General features: G+C 36.6%; 1 protein-coding gene across 5 annotated transcripts in view; it reads left to right on the forward strand.

Annotated features, from left to right (window-relative positions):
• PPIG (peptidylprolyl isomerase G) overlaps window positions 1-13,179 on the forward strand; it is a 50,263-nt gene extending 37,084 nt beyond the window's left edge. For all 5 annotated transcript variants that reach the window (XM_045870289.2, XM_045870293.3, XM_045870291.3 and 2 more), the window contains 5 exons: window positions 3,746-3,959; window positions 4,982-5,149; window positions 7,187-7,274; window positions 11,508-11,644; window positions 11,845-13,179. In XM_045870289.2, coding sequence (XP_045726245.1) covers window positions 3,746-3,959; window positions 4,982-5,149; window positions 7,187-7,274; window positions 11,508-11,644; window positions 11,845-12,952 — 1,715 coding nt within the window. In that variant the 3' untranslated portion in view covers window positions 12,953-13,179. The remainder of the gene's footprint in view (window positions 1-3,745; window positions 3,960-4,981; window positions 5,150-7,186; window positions 7,275-11,507; window positions 11,645-11,844) is intronic.
• Window positions 13,180-13,916: the final 737 nt, after the last annotated feature.

A 13,916-nucleotide genomic window follows, 5' to 3' on the forward strand; every position in this document is an offset into this window, starting at 1 on the left:
CTTATCTATAAACTGTTTACTTTAGTATTATATGTACTATATACTATCTATATATTACTCAAACATACAGTTGACCCTTGCACACGGGTTTGAGCTGCACGAGTCTACTTATACATGGATTTTTTTTTAAATATATAAAAACAGTGTAGTACTGTAAATGTATTTTTCATCCTTATGATTTTCTTAATATTTTTTCTCTCACTTATTTTAAGAATACAGTATATAGGGGCGCCTGGGTGGCTCAGTTGAGTAAGCATCCAACTCTTGATTTTGGCTCAGGTCATGATCTCAGGGTTGAGAGATTGAGGCCCATACCTAAAGACTCCGTGCTTGGCGTAGAGCCTGCTACAGTTGCTCGCTCTCTCTCTCTCTCCCCCCTCTCTCCCTCCCTCCACCCCTCTGCCCCCCCCCCCCCCCCGTCTCTCTCTCCGCCTCTCCTTCTCTCTAAAAAGGTAAAATAAAATAAAATACAGTATATAATCCATATAAACCTACAAAAATATGTGTTGCTTGACTATAATTATTGGTAAGGTTTCTGGTCAACAGTAGGCTATTAGCAGTTAAGTTTTTGTGGAGTCAAAAATTACACATGGATTTTTGACTGCAAGGGTGTGGTCATCTGTATTTGTTGATCTGAGAAGGATAAAGTTTCAGTTAGATTCACAATGTGCGTAAATCATATTTTTAAATTTAGTTTAACACAGATTTTGAGACTCAGGATATATTCTATTAGAACTAACTCTCTGTCTCTATCTCACTCTCTCCCTTGCTCTCAAATAAATAAAATATTTTTTAAAAAGTGATATGTGAACTAAATTATGGTCATTTGAAATGTATTTAATACATTTGGTGGGGAGGGCGCCTGGGTGGCTCAGTTGTTGAGCGTCTGCCTTCGGCTTGGGTCATGATCCCGGAGTCCCGGGATCGAGTCCCACATCGGGCTCCTTGCTCGGCGGGGGGCCTGCTTCTCCCTCTCCCACTCCCCCTGCTTGTGTTCCTGTTCTCGCTATCTCTCTCTCTGTCAAATAAATAAATAAATAATTTAAAAAAATACATTTGGTGGGGAGATTAGGCTTCTTAAAGAAGCAAACTGCAGTGTATTTACCCTGGGAAAGAATCTCAATGCAAAATAAATATAAGTTGGAACTGGTAAATAAAGCTTTGTTAATCTGGTAAATCATGGTAATCAAGTAAAGCATTACTGTGTTTATGTGAATTATTTTGCTTGCCTATTTTGTGATCTCATATTTAGAGTTATTCATTATGAATTTATTCCTTCAGTTTAAGTTTGATTACCTCCTACCCACCCACCCATCTCTTAGGTTTGTAGTATATATAAGTGGATGTTTCAGTTTGTATATGTTTACATACCCATTCTGTGCCTCAACCGACAACATTGGGCTTGGGTTCAGATTAACAGTTGGACTCATGAGACAAAATACAAAATAGACTTTACTCAGCACTAAGTTTATTTTCCTTTAAGAAAGGATTCAGGACAGGAACAGCATAGTTTGTACAGCAACAACATAGTAGAGATCTCATGATTTCTAGGCAGAGCTTGCATACGTCCCAGGCATCTCACTTTTGTTATGTTCATGACCCTGAGGAACATGGCTGTGTGATGAAGCCTTTACCTCAGGTCCCTTCACCTTTTTTTTTTTTCTCTCCTCCCCCCTGCCTTCACCTTTATACCTTATTCCCATTCTCCAGTGCAGCAGCATCTTACTGGTACTGGAAAAACAGTCTTGGTGTGGTGAACTGCAAGTCCTGGGTAAAGTACATAGTAACTTCAGCCAGATTGTCATTTATTTTTTAATTAGTACACTCCTATAAATTCTGAGCTAAGAGTTTCAAGAATGATTTGGCCAACTGCCAGAACCTCAGGTGCTCCTGAGGCTAAAGGAAAGGCTATAAACCAGCTGTTAACCCTTTCAATTAAGGTCTGTAATCAACCAACAGTCAGTCCAAAGATGTATTTTCTTTGTGCTCTGATTTTTTTTTTTATCATGGAAAATACTAACATATACAGAAGTGGTCAAAGTAGTATAACCAAACAATAGTGTTCATTACGCAGCTTCAACAATTAAGTCATGGCCAGTATCATTTTACCTATATCCTGGCCAGTTCTCCCTTTCTTGTTGTTTTGAAGCGAATTCTAGGCATGACATTTTATTGATAAATATTTCATTATTGGTCTAAAAAACGATTCCTTTAAGAAAACTAATATCATAATTGTGTACACACATGTATATTCCTAAATATTCCTGTCAGTGTTCCAATTTCTAATTGTTTCATTAATGTAATTTTTTTAATGTTTTAATTTGAATCCAAGTAAGGTTCAGACATTGGGTTTGTGAGATTTTTTTGATATTGTTTTAAATAGATTTCCGGTACCATCTCTTTTATTTCCTTGAGATTTATTTGTTGAACAAGCTAGGTCATTTGTCCTGTAGTGTTTTCCATTATTACAGACATTAGATTATACTGATTGCATCTTTGTTATGTAATGTGTTCTTTTTTGCCTCTATTTCATATGACTTTGTAGTTAGGTCTAGAAAGTTGATCAGATGCAGTTTGGATGGGTGGATGGATGGATGGATGGATGGATTTATTTGACAAGAGCAAGTGTCATATACGAAAAGTAGTTTTTGTGCTCTGCAGCAGTTCTTGGTGTCAGTGCCTCATTATGAGTTGCAAAATGATGATATCCTAATCATCATTTCTGCTTCATTTATTCCTGAATACTTTTGATAAAAGAGCATTTTCCTTTCATTTACTGTTTGGTTAGCCTGTGGGTACAGTTTGTATAAGGAAAAGCAGGTAATTTCTTTATATTTTATTTACCAATATCATTATGAACTGATGAATTCTAATATATATGAACTGATGAATTCTAATATATTTGATGTGTTCCAGTTTATTATACTTATCCATATATCAGTGTTGTCACATCTTTGGCCTGATTTCTCTTTAAGTCCACCATAGTTTGAATTAGAATACCTTTAGATGAGTCAGGCTCTATTCAGTTTGTCTTATCTTTCCCCAATTCCTGTTGTATCATACCTGGTTAATTTCACTTATTTATATTTGTTGCCTGGTCCTTAAAGCATTTGAGTTTTGGGATCCCTTTAAAAATTATTACCTACTTAATCCAAAATAAAATTTCAATTTGAAATTATTTTTGTAGCAGTTTTGTAGCATAGTTATTAACCATTGGCAAATGACTACCCTCTGTGGTAATTCTCTTCAACTAAGCTAAATTTCTTAATCATTAGAGGAATGCTCAGGCATTGAAACAAGCCAATGCCAGTGGAGTCATATTTCTTATTTTCCACATTTATGCAAAGTATTTTTTATGTGTGTTATTTCTCTCACAGTTCTACCTCTATTCTTGATAATAGAAAAAGTTGAAAACCACAAGAAGATTCTAATCTGGGACTCAAAATTCTGTGCTTTTTAGAAACTGTCATTTAAGTGTTTCCTAAAATCAACTTAGTGTTTTAGACTTAACCTGTTACTTTTCCAAAATTCTTTGGCGTAATAGATAGAACTTCGATCTATGAATCCAGGGATCTGGATTCTAATCCTAAGTCTTGACTCCTTTCCTGTACTCCTCAGTTCACATAGCTGGATGAGCTAAGTGTTAAATACTGGACTTAGTGAGAATCTGCTGCAGACCTAAATTTCCACTTATAAAGTTTATCTAAAAAGTGCTGACCAAAACCATTTTTGTTTCTTATTAAAGCTAAGAAAGAAGAAAAGAAAAGACATAAGTCATCGTCATCATCTTCCTCCTCATCCAGTGACTCAGATAGCTCAAGTGATTCTCAGTCGTCTTCTGATTCTTCTGATTCAGAAAGTGCTTCTGAAGAGAAATCAAAAAAAAGAAAAAAGAAACATAGGAAAAATTCCCGAAAACACAAGAAAGAAAAGAAGAAGCGAAAGAAAAGCAAGAAAAGGTCTTAATTTTAAATTCTTTTATAATACTAGCTTTATATTCTAATTCCCTTCAGTTTATAAGTAAATCTATTGGGATTTTGGATCATCTGCATGGCGATATTAAAATAGTGAGAAATATTTCCTAGCATTAAGTATAAGACCATTTTTTTTTTTTAAGATTTTATTTATTTATTTATTTATTTGAAAGAGAGAGAATGAGAGAGAGAGCACATGAGAGGGGGGAGGGTGAGAGGGAGAAGCAGACTCCCTGCCGAGCAGGGAGCCTGATGCGGGACTCGATCCAGGGACTCCAGGATCATGACCTGAGCCAAAGGCAGCCACTCAAGCAACTGAGCCACCTAGGCGCCCCAAGTATAAGACCATTTTGATTCTACAGTCTGTAGATTAAATTTAGGTACATTCATATCATTTTCAACAAAGCCATTCAGTTCTGTTTGTCTGAACTCAGTGAAAAGATGCTTTTGGTTTTATAGGTTTGTGTTTCTTAGGAGGAATATATAGGATTAATGAGAATTAGAGGAAACCAATTATTATTTTCCTTATTATAGCAGTCTCTCTTGCTTTTTTTGTCCTTTATTTCCTTTGTTGCTATGAAAACACAAGGGTAGAAGCAAATATTATCAGTATATTTACTTTCTTTTCTGTTTTGTCTGAAATAATCTATGTACTAAAACTTACGCCTGTTGTCTTTAAAGCAACTAATTTCTTTGCCTACATTTTTAAGTATTTTAAATTTATCAGAGTACATTGCCTGTGGAGTTCCATGTGTTAGATCCATTTTATTGGAAAATACTTTCTGAGAATGTGATAGTGGAAACAATTGGTTTTGCTTTTGGGTTGGTTAGCTGGTTTGTCAGACAAATGAAGGAGGATTTTCTGTATGTTATTGCATCTTTGAGGGGGTGGGCAGGATGGCTTATATGTTGTGACATCTTACAAAGGAAAGAAATACCAACAATTGGAAATTTGGGGTAGGTGCATAATAATGAAATGGAATTTTTTTTGTATGTTTTCTGTTAAGTGCATCTAGTGAAAGTGAGACTGAAAATCTTGAAGCACAACCCCAGTCTACTGTCCGTCCAGAAGAGATCCCTCCTATACCTGAAAATAGATTCCTAATGAGAAAAAGTCCTCCTAAAGCTGATGAAAAAGAAAGGAAAAACAGAGAAAGAGAGCGAGAGAGAGAGTGGTATGTTAATGTGTCTATCTTGTAGAGTGCCCTACACTCTTTAAAACAGAACTTTTTTTTTAAGTCTTTATGTACTTTAAACAAGATTTAATTGGTGACCTTGTCCCAAGATTGAAATCTTTTTTTATAGGATAAAGTTAGCAAAGCTCCTTTTTGTTAACTATATATCTAAAAAGAGAAACTGATTTAATTCAAACAGATTTTGAATTAAAAGTTACTTTTTTGAAAAATAAGCACTGCAAAAAGATGCATTGTGGCATTTCAGACCAATTCCATTTAAAACCCAAGCTGTCTGTGTAATTTGTATATATTAAACTTCTAAGCAAGTAAGAACCTTTATTTTTCAATTTAATAGGGCAAAAATGCTGTTTTCATGCCTAATTTATAGTATTGTGGTAATGAAAATTGATATATTCAAGTTCTTTGAAAATGTTTCTGCGTAAATTCACATTATTAGTATTAGTTGGCCTATTGGTTCTTTGTAAATCATTTTAATAATTATCTCCAAAAATAGAAAAAAGATTGAAGTCATTTTCTTATTTATGATTAGAAATGTATTGTTAATAACATAAAAGTAATAAAATTCTGAGTATCTCCCATATACTTTCACAATACAGTAAAAATATAAAAATAAATCTTAGTTTTATTTTAAAAAAAGTTCTTTGAAACTTGGGGTAATTTCAGTGGAGTGGATTGAGTTAATTTTTCCTCAAGTACTAGGAAAGGTATTTTTAAGGAAATAAATATTACAGAGATAATGTTTGAACTACTTTAGAATGAACTTTTCAAACATAACTTACATGGATATTGTTTGTGCTAATTAAATATTAACTCATTATTTTTTGAAAACAGTTTCCCTTTTTGGTATAAACCAGGATATAAATCTTTTGCTAATTCACGCCAGCTTGTGTCTACTTTATTATCCTTAATTACTCTTTTCTGTAGTTCTTTTGACAGTGAACAGTTGCTTATAGGATTATAAGCTACTTTGGAATAAGATGGGGTTGTTTTTTTCTTTTTTAAAGATTTTATTTCTTTTAGAGAGAGTGTGTGCGTGAGCAGAGGGAGGGGCAGAGGGAGAGAATCTCAAGCGGACTCCCCATAGAGCACAGAGCTCGACAAGGGCTTGATCCCAGGATCCTAAGATCGTGACCTGAGCCGAAATCAAGAGTCAGATGCTCAACCCTACTGAGCCACCCAGGCACCCCTGGAATAAGATAGTTTTAAAATTATTTTCTTAGTGGCATACCGCCTATGCTGAGCTATATGAACTCTTCTATGTTGATTTTCCTTAATGCTGTCAAGTTAATTTCATCTTAAAAATGGTTATTTAACAGGGTTTCTCAGCACACAGCTGGCATTTTGGGGCAGAATAGTTCTTCATTCTCATGCATTATAAGATTTTAGCATTCCTAACTCATGGTTCTAAGTACCAGTAGCACTGTCTAGTCATTAACAGTTGAAAAATGCTCCCATACTTTTCCAGATACCTAGTAGGAATTGATAACATTGAAAACTACTGATTATGTATAAGATTTAAATTTATTAGTTTAGATCAGTAAAGCTATATTCTCCAGATCCATTTTTATAGTTGTTTTAATTTAAATTTAATTCATTAACATATATTTTATTAGTTTCAGAGGTAGAGTCTAGTGATTCATCAGTTGCATACAATACCCAGTGCTAATTACATCAGGTGCCCTCCTTAATGCCCATCACCCAGTTACCCCATCCCTCCAGCAACCCTGTTTGTTTCCTGTAGTTAAGAGTCTCTTACAGTTTGTCTCCCTCTCTGATTTCATCTGAATTTATTCTTCCCTCTCTTCCCTTATGATCATCTGTCTTGTTTAACCTGCACATTTGTGTGAAATCATATAATTGTCTTTCTCTGACTGACTTATTTCACTTAGCATAATACCCTCTAGTTCCATCCACGTCGTTGCAAATGGTTAAGATTTCATTTTTTGATGACCAAGTAATATTCCTGTGTGTGTGTGTGTGTGTGTGTATTTTAATTTTCCCTTTGCTTCCTTCTAGTAATCCACCTAACTCCCAGCCTGCTTCATACCAGAGGCGACTTTTAGTTACTAGGTCTGGCAGGAAAATTAAAGGAAGAGGACCAAGGGTAGGTGATTCTTTTCCCAGAAATCTTAATAATATTGCATTTATTGTAAATAATTTGAGTGTTTCTTAAATATTGTTTTATAAGTAACTAAAATTTAGAGTAGATATGGATATTATGTTCTCTTTTTATTTTATTTACTTTTTTAAAGATTTTATTTATGTATTTGACAGAGACACAGCAAGAGAGGGAACACAAGCAGGGGGAGGGGGAGAGGGAGAAGCAGGCTTCCCACGGAGCAGGGAGCCCGATGCGAGGCTCGATTCCAGGACCCTGGGATCATGACCTGAGCCGAAGGCAGACGCTTAACGACTGAGCCAACAAGGCGCCCCATGTTCTCTTTTTATAGTAACTTCTTTGTGTTGGTACTTCCAAACTGAAAATATATGGATGTTAATAGATTTTACATGTGCATGGTGTAAAATGAGATCAGTGTCTTTCTTGTGCCTCTTTGTTACTTCCTGACCATTGTATCTCTGATCTTGTTAAAAATTAATAAAAATTAACCCTGTTCCTGTATTTCATCCTCTTCCCTGGATTCTCCCCATCCGAATATCTTGAGTCTTCAAAACTTTTTAGAAATGTGGCTGTACTTGGTATATTATTTCTTCACTTCTTACTCCTTTCTAAACCATTTCAGTTCATCTTCTACCATTCTGCTGAAAATAGCACTTGCTATATGGTTGGCTATATGTCATAAAATCCAGTGGGTCCTTTCTGTCTTTGTCTTACTTACTCTCCCTCCTTGTAATACTCTTTCCACTTGCTTCTGTCCTATTTTCTTTCTCTCTCTGGCCAGTCTATTTTGAATGTCCACTGCCAGTTCACACTCTTATACCTGGCCTTTAATATAGTAGTACCTCAGGATTCCAACTCTTCTCACTCTGCATATGGTCCTTGGGCAGTCTCATCACTCCCACAGCTTCAGTGGCTTACCTGTGTGTTGATAAGTATCAAATGCTGATTTGCTTTTCTGGTGCCAAGACTTATTTGACAGCCAGCTAGTTGCTTAACAGACACCTCACACTCAGTGTATATAATGTTGAGCATAAGCACTTCCTCTTCAGACCTCCTTTAGGTTCCTGCTCTCACTGATAGACACCAACACCTGTACAGTTACTTAAAGCCCAAGAATCATTTTATTTCTCTGCTTTCCTACCTTGTATATCTTTTTTTTTTTTTCTAAGATTTTATTTATTTATTTGACAGAGACACAGCGAGAGAGGGAACACAAGTAGGGGAGAGTGGGAGAGGGAGAAGCAGGCTCCCTGCGGAGCAGGAAGCCCCATGTGGGGCTCGATCCCAGGACCCCGGGATCATGACCTGAGCCGAAGGCAGACGCTCAACCAGCTGAGCCACCTAGGCGCCCCCCTACCTTGTATATCTTATCCAACACCAAAACCAAATCCCTTCATTTCAACCTTGTAAATACTTTGAAATCCATCTATTTCTCAAGCTTCACTCCCACCACCTTAATTCAGTTTACCTTTGTATATTCTCTGAACTATAAATGGCCTTCTAACTGTTCTCATGGCAGTTGTCAAACTTTTTTGTCTTCGAACTCTCTTTACACTTTTTTTTTTTCTTTTTAAATGCGGGGCTTGAACTCACAACCTTGAGATCAAAACCTGAGCTGAAATCAAGAGTTGGACACTTGACTGAGCTACCCAGGTGCCCCAGAATCTCTTTACACTTTTTTTTTTTTTTAAAGATTTTATCCATCCACTCATGAGAGACAGAGAGAGAGAGAGAAGCAGAGGGAGAAGCAGGCTCCCAAGGAGCAGGGAGCCCGATGCGGGACTCGATCCCAGGACCCTGGGATCATGACCTGAGCCGAAGGCAGACGCTTAACCATCTGAGCCACCCAGGCGCCCTACACTTTTTTTTTTTTTTTTTAAGATTTTATTTATTTGACAGAGAGAGACAAAGCAAGAGAGGGAACACAAATGGGGGAGTGGGAGAGGGAGAAGCAGGCTTCCCGCCGAACAGGGAGCCTGATGCATGGCTCGATCCCTGAGCCACCCGGGTGCCCTTCTCTTTACACTTTTAAAAATTATTGAGGATCCAAAGGAGCTTTTGTGATATGGGTTATATCCATCGATATTTATAGTTTTAGAAATTAAAACCAAGAACTATTTATTTATTTTTATTTTTAAAGATTATTTATTTATTTGAGAGAGAGAGAATGAGAGAGAGAGAGCACATGAGAGGGGGGAGGGTCAGAGGGAGAAGCAGGCTCCCCGCCGAGCAGGGAGCCCGATGCGGGACTCGATCCAGGGACTCCGGGATCATGACCTGAGCCGAAGGTAGTCGCCCAACCAACTGAGCCACCCAGGCGCCCAAACCAAGAACTATTTAAAATACAAGAATATATAAGCACACATTCCATTAGCTATGAAAGCAAAGATACTAAAACGTCATGTAGTCTGAAAAACTCCACTGTACAATAATGAAAGAGTGAAAATGAAAAGGCAAATAATATGATATAATGAAAATAGTTTTGACTTCACAGATCCCCTGAGTCTTGGGATCCCTAGACAGCATTTTGAGAATCACTGATAGAATTCTTTCTCTAAACAGTATCCAGAATGGTCTTTTTTTTTTAAAGATTTTTTTAAAGGTTTGATACACAGAGAGAAACAGCGAGAGAGGGAACACAAGCAGGGGGAGTAGGTGAGGGAGAAGCAGGCTTCCTGCCAAGCAAGGAGCCTGACGTGGGACTCGATCCCAGGACCCTGGGATCATGACCTGAGCCGAAGGCAGACGCTTAACAACTGAGCCACCCAGGTGCCCCCAGAATGGTCATTTAAGAATGAAAATGTCATTCCTTTGCCATCGATTATAGGATAAGTCCAAAATTGTTACCATGGCCTATGAGACCTTATAAAATCTAGTCCTTGCTTACCTCATCAGTATTATCTAGTATTACATTCCCTGGAAGTTTTTTTTTGTTGGTTTGTTTGTTTTTAAGATTTTATTTATTTATTTGTCAGCGAGACCACACAAGCGGGGCGGGGAGCGGCAGGCAGAGGGAGAAGCAGGCTCCCTGCTGAGGAAGGAGCCTGATTTGGGACTCATCCCAGGACCCTGGAGTCATGACCTAAGCTGAAGGCAGACGCTTAACTGACTGAGCCACCCAGGCGTCCCTCCCTGGCAGTTTTTATCTTTAGCCGTACTGATCTATCTTGTGGTCATTTCTAAAAAGTGCAATGTTTTTTCCTGTTTTGGGACCTTCAAATAAGATATTTCTTATGCTTCACATATTCTTCCTTACCCATCCATCCTCACACTTTTACCTTCTTTTCCTTACCCTTGCCTGTGTAACTCTTGATGCATGTTTGTTAGTTGTTAGCTTTTAATTATCATTTAACCTTCCCTGTACTAGGCTGGATCTCCCCTGTTACATATTCTCTGAGCACTTTGTATTTCCTTTATGCTGATTCTAATTGTAACTGATTTGTGCTTTGAATATCTGTGATTATATATCTATCTAAGGGTTCTCCTAGCCTTATAGAATTCAAGTTCCAAAAGAGCAAAATTGAGACATGTCTTGGCTCACTAATGTTTCTGCAACACATGGTAGAGTGGTTGGCCATTCCAAGAGCTGAGTAAATATTGGTTGAATAAATGAACATTATGCATTTACTCAGTTTTTCTCCTAATATGGGATATTTGCTTGGAAACATCAAGAATACATATTTCCAAATTGAAACTTGGCAACTTGTAAGGGTTCCTGTACCTGTTATGGTCCAGTAGCATCACTTAAATAGGATAGTTCTGTGGAGAGGACATGGGTGGCTAGAGTTTGGTGGTTAATGCTTTTTGTTTGGAATTTATAGTATGAGTGAGTGTTTAAAGTATTTTTGCGTCACTGGTTTCATACCTGAAAATTAGGAAATCTTATTTATTTTAAAGATTTTATTTATTTATTTATTTATTTGAGAGAGAGAGAGAGAAACAATATGAGAGGGGAGAGGGTCAGGGGGAGAAGCAGGCTCCCCGCTGATCCGGAAGCCCGATGTGGGACTCGATCCCAGGACTCCAGGACCATGACCTGAGCTGAAGGCAGTCGCTTAACCAACTGAGCCACCCAGGCGCCCGAAATCTTATTTATTTTAGAGGGTATAGAAGTATAAGACATTTTATTTGAACCTAGAAATGTATAGGCTATAGCTATAATTGTAATGCTTTTATATTTTTAGGAGGTTAATATTTTTCCCATTTTATTCTTTTAAGCGTTACCGAACTCCTTCTAGATCCAGATCAAGGGATCGTTTCAGACGTAGTGAGACTCCTCCACATTGGAGGCAAGAGATGCAGAGAGCACAAAGAATGAGGGTATCAAGTGGTGAAAGATGGATCAAAGGGGATAAGTAAGATTTACCTATATTATTTCACATATAGTGACAAGTATTTTTGTTTTTACTCTTGTACATAAAGTTGTTCAATTTATAGCCGTTTCAATTGTTTCTGAATATTTTTAAAAATACAGAATACCATTTTGGCTAATAATGGACATCATCCTTTTTCTAATAAAATTTCCAAAAAGCTTTTTTTTCTCCTTATTTTTTAGGAGTGAGTTAAATGAAATAAAAGAAAATCAAAGAAGTCCAGTTAGAGTAAAAGAGAAAAAAGTAACTGATCACAGGCATGTGTCTGAGAGTCCAAACAGAAAAAATGAAAAGGAAAAGAAAGTTAAAGACCACAAATCTAACAGCAAAGAGAGAGACATCAGAAGAAACTCAGAAAAGGATGATAAGTATAATAAAAACAAAGTGAAGAAAAGGGCCAAATCTAAAAGTAGGAGTAAGAGCAAAGAGAAATCAAAGAGTAAAGAAAGAGATGCAAAGCATAATAGACATGAAGAAAAGAGGATGAGATCAAGGAGTAAAGAAAGGGATCATGAGATTGTTAAAGAAAAAGAAAAGTCTGATTCTAAAGGAAAAGATCAGGAAAGGAGTAGAAGTAAAGAGAAGTCTAAACAGTTAGAATCAAAAAGTAATGAGCATGATCATAATAAAAGTAAGGAAAAGGATAGACGTGCACAGTCTAGGAGTAGAGAACGTGATATCACTAAAGGCAAACACAGTTACAATAGTAGAACAAGGGAACGAAGCAGAAGTAGGGACAGGAGCAGAAGAGTGCGATCTAGAAGCCATGACCGAGATCGCAGCAGAAGCAAGGAGTACCATAGATACAGAGAACAAGAGTACAGGAGAAGGGGAAGGTCTCGAAGCCGAGAGAGAAGAGCATCACCAGGAAGATCAAGAAGTAAAGATAGAAGGAGGAGGAGGAGAGATTCACGGAGCTCAGAGAGAGAAGAAAGTCAAAGCAGAAACAAAGAAAAATATAGAAACCAAGAAAGTAAGAGTTCACACAGAAAAGAAAATTCTGAGGGTGAGAAGAGAATGTACTCTAAAAATCGTGATCATAATAGCTCAAATAATAGGGAAAAAAAGGCTGATAGAGATCAAAGTCCATTCTCAAAAATAAAACAAAGTAGTCAGGACAATGAGTTAAAGTTCTCCACGTTGAAAAATAAGGAGGATGAGAAGACCAGATCCTCAGTGGAAAAAGAAAACCAAAAATCAAAGGGTCAAGAAAATGACCACATACACGATAAAAATAAAAAATTTGATCATGAATCAAGCCCTGGAACAGATGAAGACAAAAGTGGATGAGTGAGTTGTGTAAACTTCTTATTTCCATTCTGCTCAAATTTTAAGTTTTAGAGACTTGCTGATGAATCTCCTTTATGTTGTTTTCCTCTTTTCATTGTTTTTGGGTTTTATGTTTGTCCCTTTTTTTTTTTTTTTAATGTGGACTTTATTGAGTTGATCTTTTGATAATCTGCAACCTGGATAATTTGTACTGCTAAAGTTTTAATAAACTTGAAATGAGAAAAACACTTTGGTGTAATACTGTGTGCTGTGTTTAACTATTTCATGTATGCATTTTTGTGTTGCAACAATCAGCCAATAGCAAATGTGCTATTCTACATCCCAGTTTGTGTGATTAGCCAGTTGAAAACAAGCATAACTGATTGTTGGAATACATTGTTACAGAAGCTTGTGTTTCTCATGATTAAAGTAACTTTAGAAGCCACTAGATAGAAGAAATCTTGTATAGATTTTCTGATTGCATTTAAGTAGAGGCTTGCAGCAGCAGCAGCTTTTAATTAACACAGAAAAGCAGGATCCTAATAACTTGAGATCTTAAGTCATCACTTTTGATTTTATAGTAATTTGTGCTTTAAAAGTTATTTATATTGTACTGCCTATGTTATTCTTTGTAATTCCACTCAGCTTGATTCATACTAATATTTTTCCTGCCTAGTTTTATTTACTTAACTATTTACAAAAATAGTTGAGTAATTTTTTCAGTTGATGTACTGATTGAGTTTGACTTGCTGTTATACAGCATCTGACAGGAACTGTACCTTGGAAGATCAGATTGTAATTCTCAATTCTACGTCACTTTTGGTCTGGAGAGATGAAATTTTTGCTTTGGGGAACATTGTTTTATAATTACTATTATCTTTCTCTAAAATGAAGATATTTTTCTCACTAAAACATACCACTTGTGCAGGTCTTTAAGTTAGATTCTAAGAATTGTTAGTATTGACATACTAACTTCCAAGATTTC

This window comes from Mirounga angustirostris, unplaced genomic scaffold, assembly GCF_029215605.1.
Source record: "Mirounga angustirostris isolate CCGP_5_RB_7025 unplaced genomic scaffold, mMirAng1.0.hap1 SCAF_3, whole genome shotgun sequence".
Lineage (NCBI taxonomy): Eukaryota > Metazoa > Chordata > Mammalia > Carnivora > Phocidae > Mirounga > Mirounga angustirostris.